The sequence below is a fragment of the Ovis aries genome, chromosome 5 (assembly GCF_016772045.2).
Source record: "Ovis aries strain OAR_USU_Benz2616 breed Rambouillet chromosome 5, ARS-UI_Ramb_v3.0, whole genome shotgun sequence".
Lineage (NCBI taxonomy): Eukaryota > Metazoa > Chordata > Mammalia > Artiodactyla > Bovidae > Ovis > Ovis aries.
The window spans coordinates 5,886,885-5,900,225 of NC_056058.1; the positions used below are offsets into that span (position 1 = coordinate 5,886,885).

General features: G+C 50.6%; 1 protein-coding gene across 2 annotated transcripts in view; it reads left to right on the forward strand.

Annotated features, from left to right (window-relative positions):
* CPAMD8 (C3 and PZP like alpha-2-macroglobulin domain containing 8) overlaps positions 1–13,341 on the forward strand; it is a 99,795-nt gene that overhangs the window by 35,184 nt on the left and 51,270 nt on the right. For both annotated transcript variants that reach the window (XR_006059820.2, XM_042249714.2), the window contains exons 16-20: positions 230–379; positions 753–914; positions 3,067–3,209; positions 6,844–6,906; positions 10,040–10,271. Coding sequence is in view for 1 of the 2 variants with exons in the window: in XM_042249714.2 (XP_042105648.2) it covers positions 230–379; positions 753–914; positions 3,067–3,209; positions 6,844–6,906; positions 10,040–10,271 (750 nt within the window). In the remaining variant the exon portion in view is untranslated. The remainder of the gene's footprint in view (positions 1–229; positions 380–752; positions 915–3,066; positions 3,210–6,843; positions 6,907–10,039; positions 10,272–13,341) is intronic.

Below are 13,341 nucleotides of genomic sequence, written 5' to 3' on the forward strand. Positions count from 1 at the left end.
GGCTGCAACATGTCCTCTGCTGCCTCCCGTCTCCCCACCCCTCCCCACTCCCATCTTCTGCACAGAATGTACCAGTTGTACCAGCCTAGTTCTTGTCACCCAACCCTCTGCCCTTGTCCTCACCTGGGTGGCAAAGCCAGGCTCCTGACTCTCTTGGGAGGGTGGAAAGGGTGGGTAGGTCTGGAGAGTTTGGCCAAGCTCCTGATTCTTCTGCTGTCTTCGGGTCCAGGTTTCACTGACATATTCAGCAAATGAGACCCAACCCGGGGAAGTCGTCGACCTGCGGCTCAAGGCTGCGAGGGGCAGCTGTGTGTGTGTTGCTGCAGTTGACAAGAGCGTTTACCTGCTCAGGTCTGGGTTTCGGCTGACTCCCGCCCAGGTGAACTGGGGCCCTCGGACGCTGCATTCTGGCACTTGCAGGAGATCTCTTCCTTTTCATTAACTGAACACAATCCATATAAACCCAGCTTCTCTCTCTCCGCTGGGTTCATTCTCAGCGAACCCCACCCCTGTTGTTGCTTGGGTATAGTTGAAAGATCTTGGAGTCAAATCAGATGTGACATTGTCTGGGTCCCACCTCTTCAGCCCCAGTTTACCCATCTTTAAAATGGGTTAATGCCCCAACTCTTGTCTCCTCTAAGATTGGTTCCCAGTGATCCATGTGAGAGAAGATTGAGATGGGAGCATGCCAGACCAGTTGGGGTTGAAAAGAAACCCTCATTTGACCAGTCCCTGTTGCCTTCTGCCTGTAGGTTTTCCGGGAATTAGAAGATTATGATGTTTCTGATATCTTTGGGGTGTCCAGGGAGGATGGACCCTTCTGGTGGACTGGGCTCACGGCCCGACGACGCCGGCGCTCCTCTGTCTTCCTGTGGCCCTGGGGCATCACCAAGGATTCCGGGTTTGCCTTCGCTGTAAGGAGAGGTGGTCTTGAACCCCATCATCCCCTTCTGAGCTCTTCTTCCTCTGAAACAAAGGGCCTCAGGGTACAGAGCTGGGTCAGGGTGGAAGTTTCCAAACTCTGAGTGCTACAGAATCTTTTTGATTCTCCCCAGTGGAAGCTTGGATGCAAACCTTCCCAATTTGCAAAACAGATGAGAGCAGAATGAGTATTCATTGATAACCTCAACTTTGTTCTGGAGCAAACTAGAACATCCTTCTGGAGCGATGACCTTGAAAGTGCTTTGGTGGAAGGAAAACCTTCACAGGGTCTTCCCATGTGGCGCTAGTGGTAAAGAACCTGCCTGCCAGTCCAGGACACATAGAGATATGAGTGTGATCCCTGGATCGGGAAGGTCTCCAGGAGGAGGAAATGGCAACCAACTCGTTTTCTTCCCTGGAAGATCCATGGGCAGAGGAGCCTGGCAGGCACAGCCCACAGGGCTGCAGAGTCGGACACGACAGAAGCAGACAGCACGCGTGCACACCTTCAGGGCGTGCGCAGGTGCTGTGTTGCCAGGTGGCAGCCCTACCCTTGCTGGCATTTATAGCTCTCATCCAGCCCCTTCCTTCCTGGCTCCAGGGACCAGGAAGCTGCTGGGGGTGCAGTAGACCCAAGCGTCATTTCAGCCCGCATGAGCATTCTGGCGGTCTCCACTTGAATGCATGAGGGCACTTTTCATCCCCATTTTTAAATCATTTGAAAGGCATCCTTGGGAATTCCAGGGTGGTTCAGTGGTTAGTACTCCAAACTTTCACTGGCGAGGGCCCAGGTTTAATTCCTGGTTGGGGAACTACTGCTGCTGCTAAGTCGCTTCAGTCGTGTCCAACTCTGTGCGACCCCATAGACAGCAGCCCACCAGGCTCCCCCATCCCTGGGATTCTCCAGGCCAGAATACTGGAGTGGGTTACCATTTCCCTCTCCAATGGATGAAAAAGTGAAGTCGCTCAGTCGTGTCCGACTCTGAGCTACCCCATGGACTGCAGCCCACCAGGCTCCCCTGTCCATGGGATCTTCCAGGCAAGAGGACCGGAGTGGGCGCCACTGAACTAAGAACCTGCAAACTGCATGGTGCAGCCAAAAAGGAAAAAAGGCATCGCTTCCCTCCCATTTTCACTATAGAAAATTTCCAAAGCTATAGAAAGTTGAATAAATTAGTAAACACCTGCAGATCCACCACCTTGGTGCCACGCTTAGCGTGTTGCTATAGCAAATGCGTGTGTGCCTGTGTGCTCAGTCGCTGCAGCCCTGTGTGACTCTTTGCAACCCTGTAGACTGTAGGTCACCAGGCTCCTCTGTCTATGGGATTCTCCAGGAAAGAATACTGGAGTGGGTTGCCGTACCCTCCTCCAGAGGGTCTTCCCAACCCAGAGATCAAATGGCATCTCCTGCATTGCTGGTGGATTCTTTACTGCTGAGCTACGCAGGAAGCCCATTAAATATATATGTATATTACAGCAGTAATAATTGAAACTCACAGTCATTGGCTCTGGGTCTGGATTAGGCACTGTACCAATTGATTTTTTTTTTAAATTGAGGTGAAATTCACATAGCAGACATTTGACCCGTTTTAAAAAATGTATTCTTTCTTTATTTTTTTGGCTGTGCTGGGCATCATGTGGGATCTTAGTTCCCTAACCAGGGCTTGAACCTGTGCCCCACTGAGCTGGAAGCACAGAGTCTTAACCACTGGACTGCCAGGGAAGCCACAATTAACCCATTTTAAAGTGAACAATTCAGCGGCATTTAGTACATTCACAGTGTTGTGCAAGCCAGCACCTCTGTCTAGCTCCAGAACACCCCAAAAGGAGATCCTGTCCCCATCAGCAGTCACACCCTATCCACCCTCCCCCAGCCCTTGGCAACAACGGATCTGCCCACGGTTTTAGACAGTTCATAACGGAACTAAGAGATGTGGCCTTTTGAGCCTAGCCCACAGACATTCTGCCCCCAACTCTGTTGTGCCCTGGGTGGTCACTTGGTCTCACGTCCCTCTTGGTCTGTGTCGCCAAGCCTAGAGAGAGGACTGACTCCCCCAGGGCTACGCAGCAGCGGTGTGGGGCCGGTGGCTTCTGGAGCCAGCGTATCCACTTCCCCACTGTGGCTGGGCGTTGTCTGTTGCCTAGGAAACGGGCCTGGTGGTGATGACAGACCTGGTGAGCCTAAACCACCGGCAGGATGGCGGCTTGTACACTGACGAGGCTGTCCCCGCCTTCCAGCCCCACACAGGGAGCCTGATGGCAGCCGTGTCCTCCAGACAGCCCCCCAGGTAACTGCCATTGCCTTGAGCAGGGTTGTGTAAACTCATGGTGGCATTTGAGGCTGGGTCATTTTCTGTGGTGGGGCCAGCCTGCGTACCTTAGCAGCATCCTTGATCTCCACCAACCAGATGCCGATAACACCCCCCTTCTTCTGGGTGTGGCAACCCAAACCGTCTTCAGACATTGTCCAGTGTCCCCAGGGGGCCAGAGTCCCTACTGGCCCAGCAGGTGGCAGCACTAGGCACTTTGAGTCTCCCCGCCCCCCCCACCCCAGTTCTCGCCCCCACCCACGTGCTTGAGGTTGGAGGTTTGGGGGTGCAGAAGAGAGAAGGTGTCGCGGGGGAGTAGATCTGCCTGGGGACAGAAGAACTGGGGCAGGATGGGTAGTTGGAGTTTGAGCCTCTCATTCGGAGACTCTGCTTAGAAAATTCTCTCTATAGCCGTCTCTCCCTCCCACCATTTCCTCTTTCCTTTACTTCCTCTCTCTTTCCCTTTCCCCTCTGACTCTTTATCTTGTGGAGTTAGACACCAAAGTGATTAATTTTCAGCCTTTTCTAAAATTTTAACTCGAGCATTTAAGCCTTTTGAAGGTTATGAATTTTCCTCAGAGTATTGCCTTGGCTGCATCTAACTTGTGCTAGGAAGTGTTTCCATTACTGCTGGGTTCCAAATAGGTTGTAACTTGCGGAACAGTTACCTTTTTGAGCTGTGACTTGCCTAGATATGTTTTCAGTTTTCAAGTAATTTTTAAAATTACCACCTTTATGTGTTTTATAAATGTGGGTCAGATGGGCAATGTGGCCAGTGAACATGGTCTGTGTGATATCCCTTGTGGCCCACAAACGTGGTCTGTATGATATCCCTTGTGGTCCACAAACATGACCTCTATGATATCCATTGCCTGGCTTTTATTTTAGAGACTGTCTATATGGTCAGTTTTGTAGATGCTCACATCTACTTGAAAAGAATATCCAAGCCCCTGTCATTGGGCATAGGAGTCTCTAATGTGTACTTTTGATGGTGGTACCCAAATCCTCCACGTCCTTGCTCATGTTCGTTTCCTTGTCTGTTTGCTAACTTATCACTTACTGAGAGAAAAGAGCTCCCATCTCCCCCTGGGATTTGTGCCTTTGTCTCGAATGGAAAGCATTGTTTCCTGGGAGGTGATGTCTCGTCTTCTCCTGTCTCTCCCGTTGTACCCCTCTTACGTCCCTCCGTCTCTCACTGTCTTCCTTCCCACCTTCTTTGTTCTCTCTGGCTCTCCCACTAGCTCCTCAACTCCAGGTCACAGCCAGCCAACTAGGGAAGGGAGAGGGTGTTTTGAAGACCTTGCCGCTTCTCTCTCCCTCTGGATGTAAGGGTGCATAAGCTGGGAGAGGGGAGTCAGGCCTTGGATGTACCCTCTCTTGCCAGCTTATCCAATGAGAGGCACAGAACCAAGTGGGCCAGGGATGGGGTCTGGTGGTCATCAGTGCCTCAGTGACTGGGTCTCTTTGGAGACCTTGAGGGTGGCACCCAGACTCCTCAGTCCTTGCTCTGAGCCACAAGTGACCGAAAGGATCTGCCCTGCCCTGGGTTGGCTATCCGTGATAGTCTTCTTTCAAACCCTTTTCTGCCCCAGTCCCAAATGCTTGGGAAGGATTGAGCCTTCCCAATCCCCTAGCCTCCTCTGCGGTGGTTCCTGGGTACCTGAACCCTCCAGCTTCTTCCTGCCTGAGTCAAACATTTAGCAGGAGTGTGATAACCCCAGGAGAGTCCTGGTTTTCAAACTCCACATCATGGCATGGACAGATCAGGTTCCCCCTATGGTATGCTGGAGGCACACGAAGGCATTTCCAGGATGTGGCTGAATGAGGGAGGTGGAATATTGGCCCCTGGGCATCCCTCAGCCAGACACTTCTCTGGGGACCTGGAGCCTCCCATGTGCATGCCTCCTGAGAACTTGGCCTGTAGCGGGTCTGCAAGCAGTCTCTAAACCCCAAACCACAAAGGCAATTGTAAATTCCAGTGCAGAAAGGCATAATAAAGGCCTTAAAAAGCAAGTGTCTGTGCCTTTTTGTAATTGGATAATGCATCCTTCCTGGAGAAGGGAATGGCAACCCACTCCAGTATTCTTGCCTGGAGAATCCCATGGACAGAGGAGCCTGGCCGGGTACAGTCCATGGGGTCGCAAAGAGTCGGACATGACTGAGTGACTAACACACGCAGTGCATGCTTATTCTGAAGACGAGATATTTTTCTTAATCATACGCATGTGGTTAAACTTTTTTCAAAGAGTATGAAAGGGTGTATCCTTTCATATATACAAAGGGTGTATTCCTTTTTCAAAGAGTATGAAAGGGTGTATCCTCCTTTCCCTTCTAAGAGGCAAAAATGCTTACTAATTCCTTAACTATCCTTCTAGAAATTTTCTGTGTACATTTGTTGTTCCGTTGCTCAGTCGTGTCTGACTCTCTGCAACCCATGGACTGTAGCACACCAGGCTTCCCTGTCCTCCACTGTCTCCTGGAGTTTGCTCAAGTTCATGTCCTTTGAGTCAAGTGATGCTGTCTAACCATCTCATCCTCTGCCGCCCTCTTCTTCTTTTGCTTTCAGTCTTTCCTAGCACCAGGGTCTTTTCCAATGTGTATACACAGGACTTAAAAACACACACACACAATGGGAGAATACTATAGTACTGTTCTCTACCTTCCTTTTTTAAGTCAACAATAAACCTTAGAGACCATTCGGTATCAGTACATGTATGCTTACGTCACCCCTTTACACTGACGTGTAACATTCTATTGTGTGAATGTACTATCGTTTGGTAAACCCAATGCCCCGTTGGTGAAGATTCTGGCTGTTAGTTAATTCTCACAGTGCTGCGGTTAAGCACACTGTCTTTGCACATGTGTCTGTGGTTAATTTCAGTGTTCACCCTTCAGAGAGGTTGAAAGGGATATGAGCATTTTTAATCTTGAGAAGATTTGCCAAATGTCAAGTCGGGCTTGTTAATATTATTTTTTGAAGAGTAGGACAGTCCCTGAGGAATGTGGGCTCTGAGGCTTCTGAGGATAAACCAAGAATGGAAGCATGTGAAAAGAATACACACACCCCCACGCACATATCTATATAATTGAATCACTTGGTGTACGTCAGAGTCTAAATGTACACAGCATTGTAAATCAACTATCCTTTAATAAAAAAAAAAAAAAGAAACTAAAACAATGAAAGCACAGAGGAAGTGAGGGAGAGGGAAGAATTCCATGTAGTGATGCCGAAAAACATGGTAAACCCAGGGAAGGAAATTTACAAAGGTGAGAACTCGGGGTGGTCCCTTGGCCCTTCTTACCTTCTAAGTTCAGGTGCCTTCTAAGCGAGGCACCACTCTCTGCCAAGCCTTCCATGCCCCCCTTTTCTAGCTGTAATCAAGTAGAATGTTGATTAAAATTCTGCCAGGTGAAAGAATTAACATGTCAAGTCCTTGTAAAGTAGAATGCTAACCTTTCCAGGTAAGAGAATTAAATAAACCGTGTAACATATTCACATGTTGGGTGAGAGAATGAGCATATTATAGCCTAATCAAGTAGAATGTTAACTTACCAAGTAACAGAATTAAAGTTATGGAACTTTAATCATTTCTTTTTAAAAAAATTTTCGTAGAGCAGAGAAGAGGAAAAGGACCTTCTTCCCTGAAACATGGGTTTGGCACTGTCTCAACATCAGGTACAGTAAGATTTCTTTCCTTCACTGCCTTTGTGGGCTGACTCAAAGGCACTCATGAAAGATTGTTCCCAGTGGGTTTGCCTGGAGATTGGACACCAACATCTGAGTAAGCCATTGGGCATCCTTTTCTAACACATAAAACGCAAAGCTATGAAGTCAGCCCGAAATCTCAGTGCAGCCTCGGACATCTGCCCGTGAAATATGAAATGCGAGGGCTTCGTGCCTCTTACAGCTCCCTCTTGGGGTAACTCTATCCACTGTGTTTATATAACGAGCTCATTAAAATGATTACAGTTCCCTGAAACACGAACTCAGTTCCACCCACCCACCCCCCTCCTCACTCCTCAGGGGCCTTGGGCTCCTGTCCGCCAAACAGGCTGCTTTTCTCAGCACATTTCCTTTGTGCATTGTTTTCTCTTTTCATTAGCCTTGAAGCAGCAGCGCTGTGCCAAATTCTTGCCAGTTGCAATTGGCTTTTTTTCTCTCAGTGTTTAGTGTCAGAGCACCAACGGCATTAAGCATTTTCTTTCGGTGCTTAGTGTCAGAAGGTAGTGGTGACCTGCCCTGGGAAACCAGTTAGGCAGGAAAGTTCAGACCCCGGGGGCCAGTGGGTGGGCCAGTGGGAGGACCTACTGCTGAGCTGGGGTCCCCTTCTCAGCAGGCAACGCCATGGCACATGTTCAGCCCAGAACCAAGCACACACGCGGGGGTTTCTCAGGCTGCGCTCTCTGATTGTGTCCCCATATGGGCAGTCTTCCCTGCTGGTCAGAACAGATGCTGATTTTTATTTTTTAAGTTTTTATTATTTATTTTTATTTTTGGCTGGGCCTTTGCTGCTGCGAGAGGGTTACTCTCTCGTTGCAGTGCCAGCTTCTCATTGCGACAGCTTCTCTTGTTGCACAGCGCAGGGCCCAGGTGCTCGGGCTCCGTAGTTGTACATGAGCTTAGTTGCCCCATGGCCCGAACTAGGGATGCTCCTGAAGTAGGGTTTGAACCTCTGTTCCCTGAAATTGGCAGGCAGATTCTTGCCCATTGGACCACCAGGGAAGCCCAGGTTGCTGATCGTTGCATTTTGTAATGGGAGTCCGTATTTAAGATGTGCTGTCTGTCCACCATCAGAGATGTACAGAAAGTAGGCATGTGGCTGCTTTCTGTGTGCAGGGTGATGTTTTAGGCAGAGTAATGTTTTGGTGCCAAGAATGGCACCTTGAACAAGGCAGGTAGAGTCTCCTCACTCATAGAATTTATGTTTTATGCCCTTAAAGCCTTCATGCTTCAGTAGGGCCAGTGTTCTCATGGAGGGCTGGGGCCGGGGCTTGGGAGGAAGGGGAGGGACCCTTCAGGGAAGCTGGAGAGACTTGCAGGGCAGGTGGAGCCCAAGCTGAATCCCACAGGATAAACAAGAAAGGAGTAAAGGAGTCCAGGAGGTGGGACCCATGTGGGCAAGAGTTGGGGCATTGGAGAGGCAGAAGGGGCTGAGAGGAGGACGCAGGGAGTGTGAAGGCTGAGTGTGCTGTGATAGGTGTGGAGAGCCCCAGAGCGTTGCTGGGAGGCATTTGGCATTGGAGGTGTTCTCTCTCCCTCTGTTGGCTTGAGCACGGGTGAGTCGGAGAGTGTGGATCTGAGACTAAGGAGGAGGTTCTTGCTGGGCCCAGGCAAGGATTGGTTAGCTCTTTTTTTTCCCCCCTAATTTTAAAAATTTGTAATATAACATTAACATAAAATGTACCATCTTAATTGTTTTTAGGTGTGCAGCTCGGTGGCGTTAAGAGCATCTATATCATTGTGCTGCTATTACCACCACCCGTCCCCAAAACACTTCTCATCTTGCAAACCTGAAACCATGTGCCCATTAAATACTAATTCCCATCCCTCCCTCCTTCCAGGCCCTGGCATCCACTCTTCTTTTTGTCTCTGTGAATCTTACTGCTCTAGGGACCTCATATACGTGGAATCATACATTTGTCCTTATGGGGGAGCCTGGTGGGGCTGCCGTCTATGGGGTCACACAGAGTCGGACACGACTGAAGCGACTTAGCAGCAGCAGCAGCAGCAGCAGCATTTCGCTTAGCATGATGTTCTCAAAGTGCATCCACATCGTGGCATGTATCAAAATTTCCTTCTTCTTAAGGCTGAATAACGTTCCACTATATGGATGGACCCGTTAAAAAAATTTTTTTTATGGTCTCACTGTGTGCCTTGTGGGATCTTAGTTCCCCAACTGGGTATGGAACCTGGGCTCTCCACAGTGGAAGCTCAGAATCTTGACCGCTGGACCATCAAGGAAGTTGCTGGATGGACCACGTTTTGTGTGTCCATTCAGCCTTTGGTTGACACTTAGGTTGCTTCCATCTTTTGGTTATTATGAATAATCCTTCTTTGAATATTGGTGTGCACATATTTCTTTGAGACCCTGTTTTCAGTTCTTTGGGGTATATACCCAGAAGTGGAGTTGCTGGCTCTTATGGTAATTCTGTATTTAATATTTTGATAAATCACCATATGGTTTTCTGAAGTGGCTGCACCATTTGGCATTCCCACCAGCAGTGCACGAGAATTCTTTAAACGTTGAAGAGAATTTACCAGTGAAGCCATCACATCCAGTGCTTTCCTTTCGGGGGAGATTTTGATCACTGATTCACTCTCCTTAGTCCCAGGTGCAGCTTTTGTAATGGTCTCGGCAGGCTTGAAAAATCACACAAACAGCGAGCAGGGCTCCACAGGCGCGTATGGGACAAGGAAGCCAGGCCAGGAAGTGTGGATGTTCCTCGGGGTGGGTGGGTGGCTGGCTGGCTGGCACTTGGCATGCACAGAACAATTGGCCAAGACCATCCGGAGCTGATGAAAGTTCTTCCAAATGGAAGATGCTGAGCTTGAATTGTTGCCATGGTGATACCTGTGACCCTCACAGAGGCAAGGATAGATGCCCAGATCCTGCAGGACAGTGTCCCGTTACCCAGTGAGGCCACCTGGGCCAAGCTTCTGGGAAGGGGATGGAGAGTGCAGGTAGAGGAGAGAGGAACAGCCAGGCATCTCCCTAAAACCCAAGGCCATGTCGCTGGATTCCTCAGTTCCCACTGGGCTGCTGCAGCACAGCCCAGATAACAGCTCCTGCTTGCCCTTCTTTCTGCAGTGATCCATCTGGCGAGGAGACACTCAGCATGCAGGTCCCTGACTCCATCACCAGCTGGGTGGGCGAGGCGGTGGGTCTGTCCCCCAGGAGGGGCCTGGGCATTGCTGAGCCCACTCTGCTGAAGACCTTCAAGCCTTTCTTCGTAGACTTCATGCTGCCCCCCTACGTGGTCCGTGGGGAACAGGCCAAGACCCCACTCAGCATTTACAACTACCTGGACACCTGTGCTGAGGTACCAGAACCGCCCTCCATATACAGCCTCTCCTGTTGCCAGCTGGCGGGGAGGCGGGGAGGCGGGGAGGGGGCGGCATCCTTGATGTCGGGAGGCAGGGAGAGTTGTGGTCCTTTGGAGGGGGATGGGCTTGAGGGGCACAGTACCTGTGATGTTGGGTAGGCAGGGCGAGGTGGAATCATCTAGGAGGGCTCTGGGGTTAGCATCTGTGATATTAGCGAAGCAGGGGCTGGATGGATCAGGTCCTGCTTCACCCGCCGTCTAAGCCTGGGCAGGCTGTGGGTGGGAGTGTATGGTGAGGTTGGAGGTTGACAGATGAGATGGAGCCACTGTCCTTGACTCCGGGACCCTCAGGGCTTTGGGGGGGATGAGTGTCATATGTAATGACATGGAGTCAGGGGTCAGCAAACCTTCTCTGTAAAGGGCTAGATAGTAAATATTTCAGTCTTTGCCAGCCAGAGGGTCCCTGTTGCAGTTGCTCAACTTGGCCATTGTGCTTGAAGGCAGTCACAGATAACATGCCCATGAGTGGGCCTGGCCATTTCCCCATAAATCTTTATTTCTGGACACTTGAAATTTGAGTTTCATTTAACTTTCATGCATCAAAGAATGTGATTCCTTTTAGTTTGTTTATTTGGCTGCGTTGGGTCTTAGTTTCCACATGCAGGGTCTTCCTTGCATTTTGCGGGATCTTTCATTGCAGCGGATGGACTCTCTAGCTGTGGGCTTGGCTGCTCCTCAGCATGTGGGATCTTAGGTCCCTGACCAGGGGTCGAACCTGCGTCCCCTGCATCGCAACATGCATGTGTGTGTGTGTGCTCACTGTGGCTGACTCTGTGACCCCGTGGACTGCAGCCCACCAGGCTCCTCTGCTCATGGAACTTCCCAGGCAAGAATACTGGAGTGGGTTACCATTTCCTCCTCCAGGGGAATCTTCCCCCTCCAGGGATTGAACGAATGTCTCTGGCATCTTGGGCATTGGCAGGAGGATTCTTTCCCACTAGCGCCACCTGGAAACTCTGGTGGATTCTTAAACGCTGGACCACCATTTTTTTTTTTTTTTTTAAGTTTCCCTTCTTCATCCCAATCATTAAAAAAAAAAAAAAAGTAAAAACCATTAGCTGCCTGGCCTTACAGAAACAGGTGATGGATTGGATTTAGGTTGGGTTGTGGGCTTCCCAGGTGGGGCCGGTGGTAACGAACCCAGCTGCCAATGCAGGAGACGTAACAGACGTGGGTTCAACCCCTGGGTTGGGGAGATCCCTGGAGGAGGGCATGGCAACCCGCTCCAGTATTCTTGCCTGGAGAATCCCCATGGACAGAGGAGCCTGTAGGCTGCAGTCCATGGGGTCACAAAGAGTCGGACTTGATTGAAGCGACTTAGCATGCACACACGTGCCGACCCCAGCACAGAAGTGAGGAATCCTGGTGGCCCCCAGAGCAGGCACTCTCAATCTCAATTTCTACTGAAAGAAACTGATTGAACTTGTCCATGTTATTCCACCTGTTGGTGTGTCAGTTTCTACAAACGTGAAGCAGACAGGAGTCTTACAGGTGGATAAAGGGGTAAATGGGTCAGTCCATATAGCTGCTAAGAATGGTGATTGTGGATGTCCCACGGACCTTGTTGGTACTATTCCAACTCTTGGGGTCCCAGGGTCTGCAGGGTGCGTACAGTGGCGGGGGAGGTGACTCCTTCTCAGAGGAGGTGGAAAGGCTACTGTATCAGTTTCTTGTGGCTGTTGTAACAAAGTAGCAGAAACTGGGCGGCCTAAAACAATGCAAATGTATTCTCTCACAGTTCTGGAGGCTGGAGTCCAAGGTCAAAGTATGGACAGGGCTGGTTTCCTCCAGAAGGAGGCTCTGAGAGATGGCCTGTCCTTGACCTCTCTCCTGGCTTCTGGGAGCTGCCCACGATCCTTGGCGTTCTCTTAGCTTGTGGCGGCCTTGTTCCAGTCTCTGCCTCAGTCTTCCCATGGCCTTCTTCTCGCTGTGTATCTTCTTTACATCATCCTCCTTCTCTGCACAGACTCTGTGTCTGAATTTCCTCTTAGAAGAGCCCCTGTCTTGTTGGATTAGAAAAAGTAAAAGTGTTAGTCGCCCAGTTGTATCCAGCTCACTTCAGACCCCCCTGGACTGTAGCCTGCCAGGCTCCTCTGTCCATGGAATTCTTCAAACAACAATACTGGAGTGGGTTGCCATTCCCTTCTCCAGCGGATCTTCCCAATCCAGGGATCGAACCTTGGTCTCCCGCATTGCAGGCTTGATGCCATGACCTCCTTGGAACTTGATGACATCTGCTGAGACCGTAGTTCCTAATGAGGTCACATTTACAGGTACCAAGGTTAGTACTTCAACATACTTTTAAAAAAACTTTTAAATTTATTTATTTGGCTGTGCCAGGTCTTAGTTGCAACAGGTGGGGTCTTTCTGTTGTGGCATGTGGCTTCTTTGGGCTTCCCTGGTGGCTCAGTGATAAAGAATCTGCCTGCCAATGCAGGAGACATCAGAGACTCGGGTTCTCTCCCTGGGTTGGGAAGATCCGCTGGAGGAGGAAATGTCAACCCACTCCAGAATTCTTGCCTGCAGAATCCCATGGACAGGGGAGCCTGGAGGGCCGTAGTCCATGGGTCTGCAAAGAGTCAGACATGACTGAGCGCACACACACGTGTGGATTCTTCGGTTTTGGCGTGCAGCGTCTCTTGGTGCAGCGTGTGAGCCCTCAGTACAGCGTGTGAGCCCTCGGTGCAGCGCGTGAGCCCTCGGTGCAGCGCGTGAGCCCTCGGTGCGGGGCATGAGTGCAGCGTGTGAGCCCTCGGTGCAGCGTGTGAGCCCTCGGTCCAGCGTGTGAGCCCTCGGTGCAGCGTGTGAGCCCTCGGTGCAGCGCGTGAGCCCTCAGTGCAGCGTGTGAGCCCTCGGTGCAGCGTGTGAGCTCTTGGTGCAGCGTTTCTCGGTGCAGCGCGTGAGCCCTCAGTGCGGGGCGTGAGTGCAGCGCGTGAGCCCTCGGTGCAGCGTGTGAGTTCTCGGTGCAGCGTGTGAGCTCTCGGTGCAGTGTGTGAGCTCTTAGTTG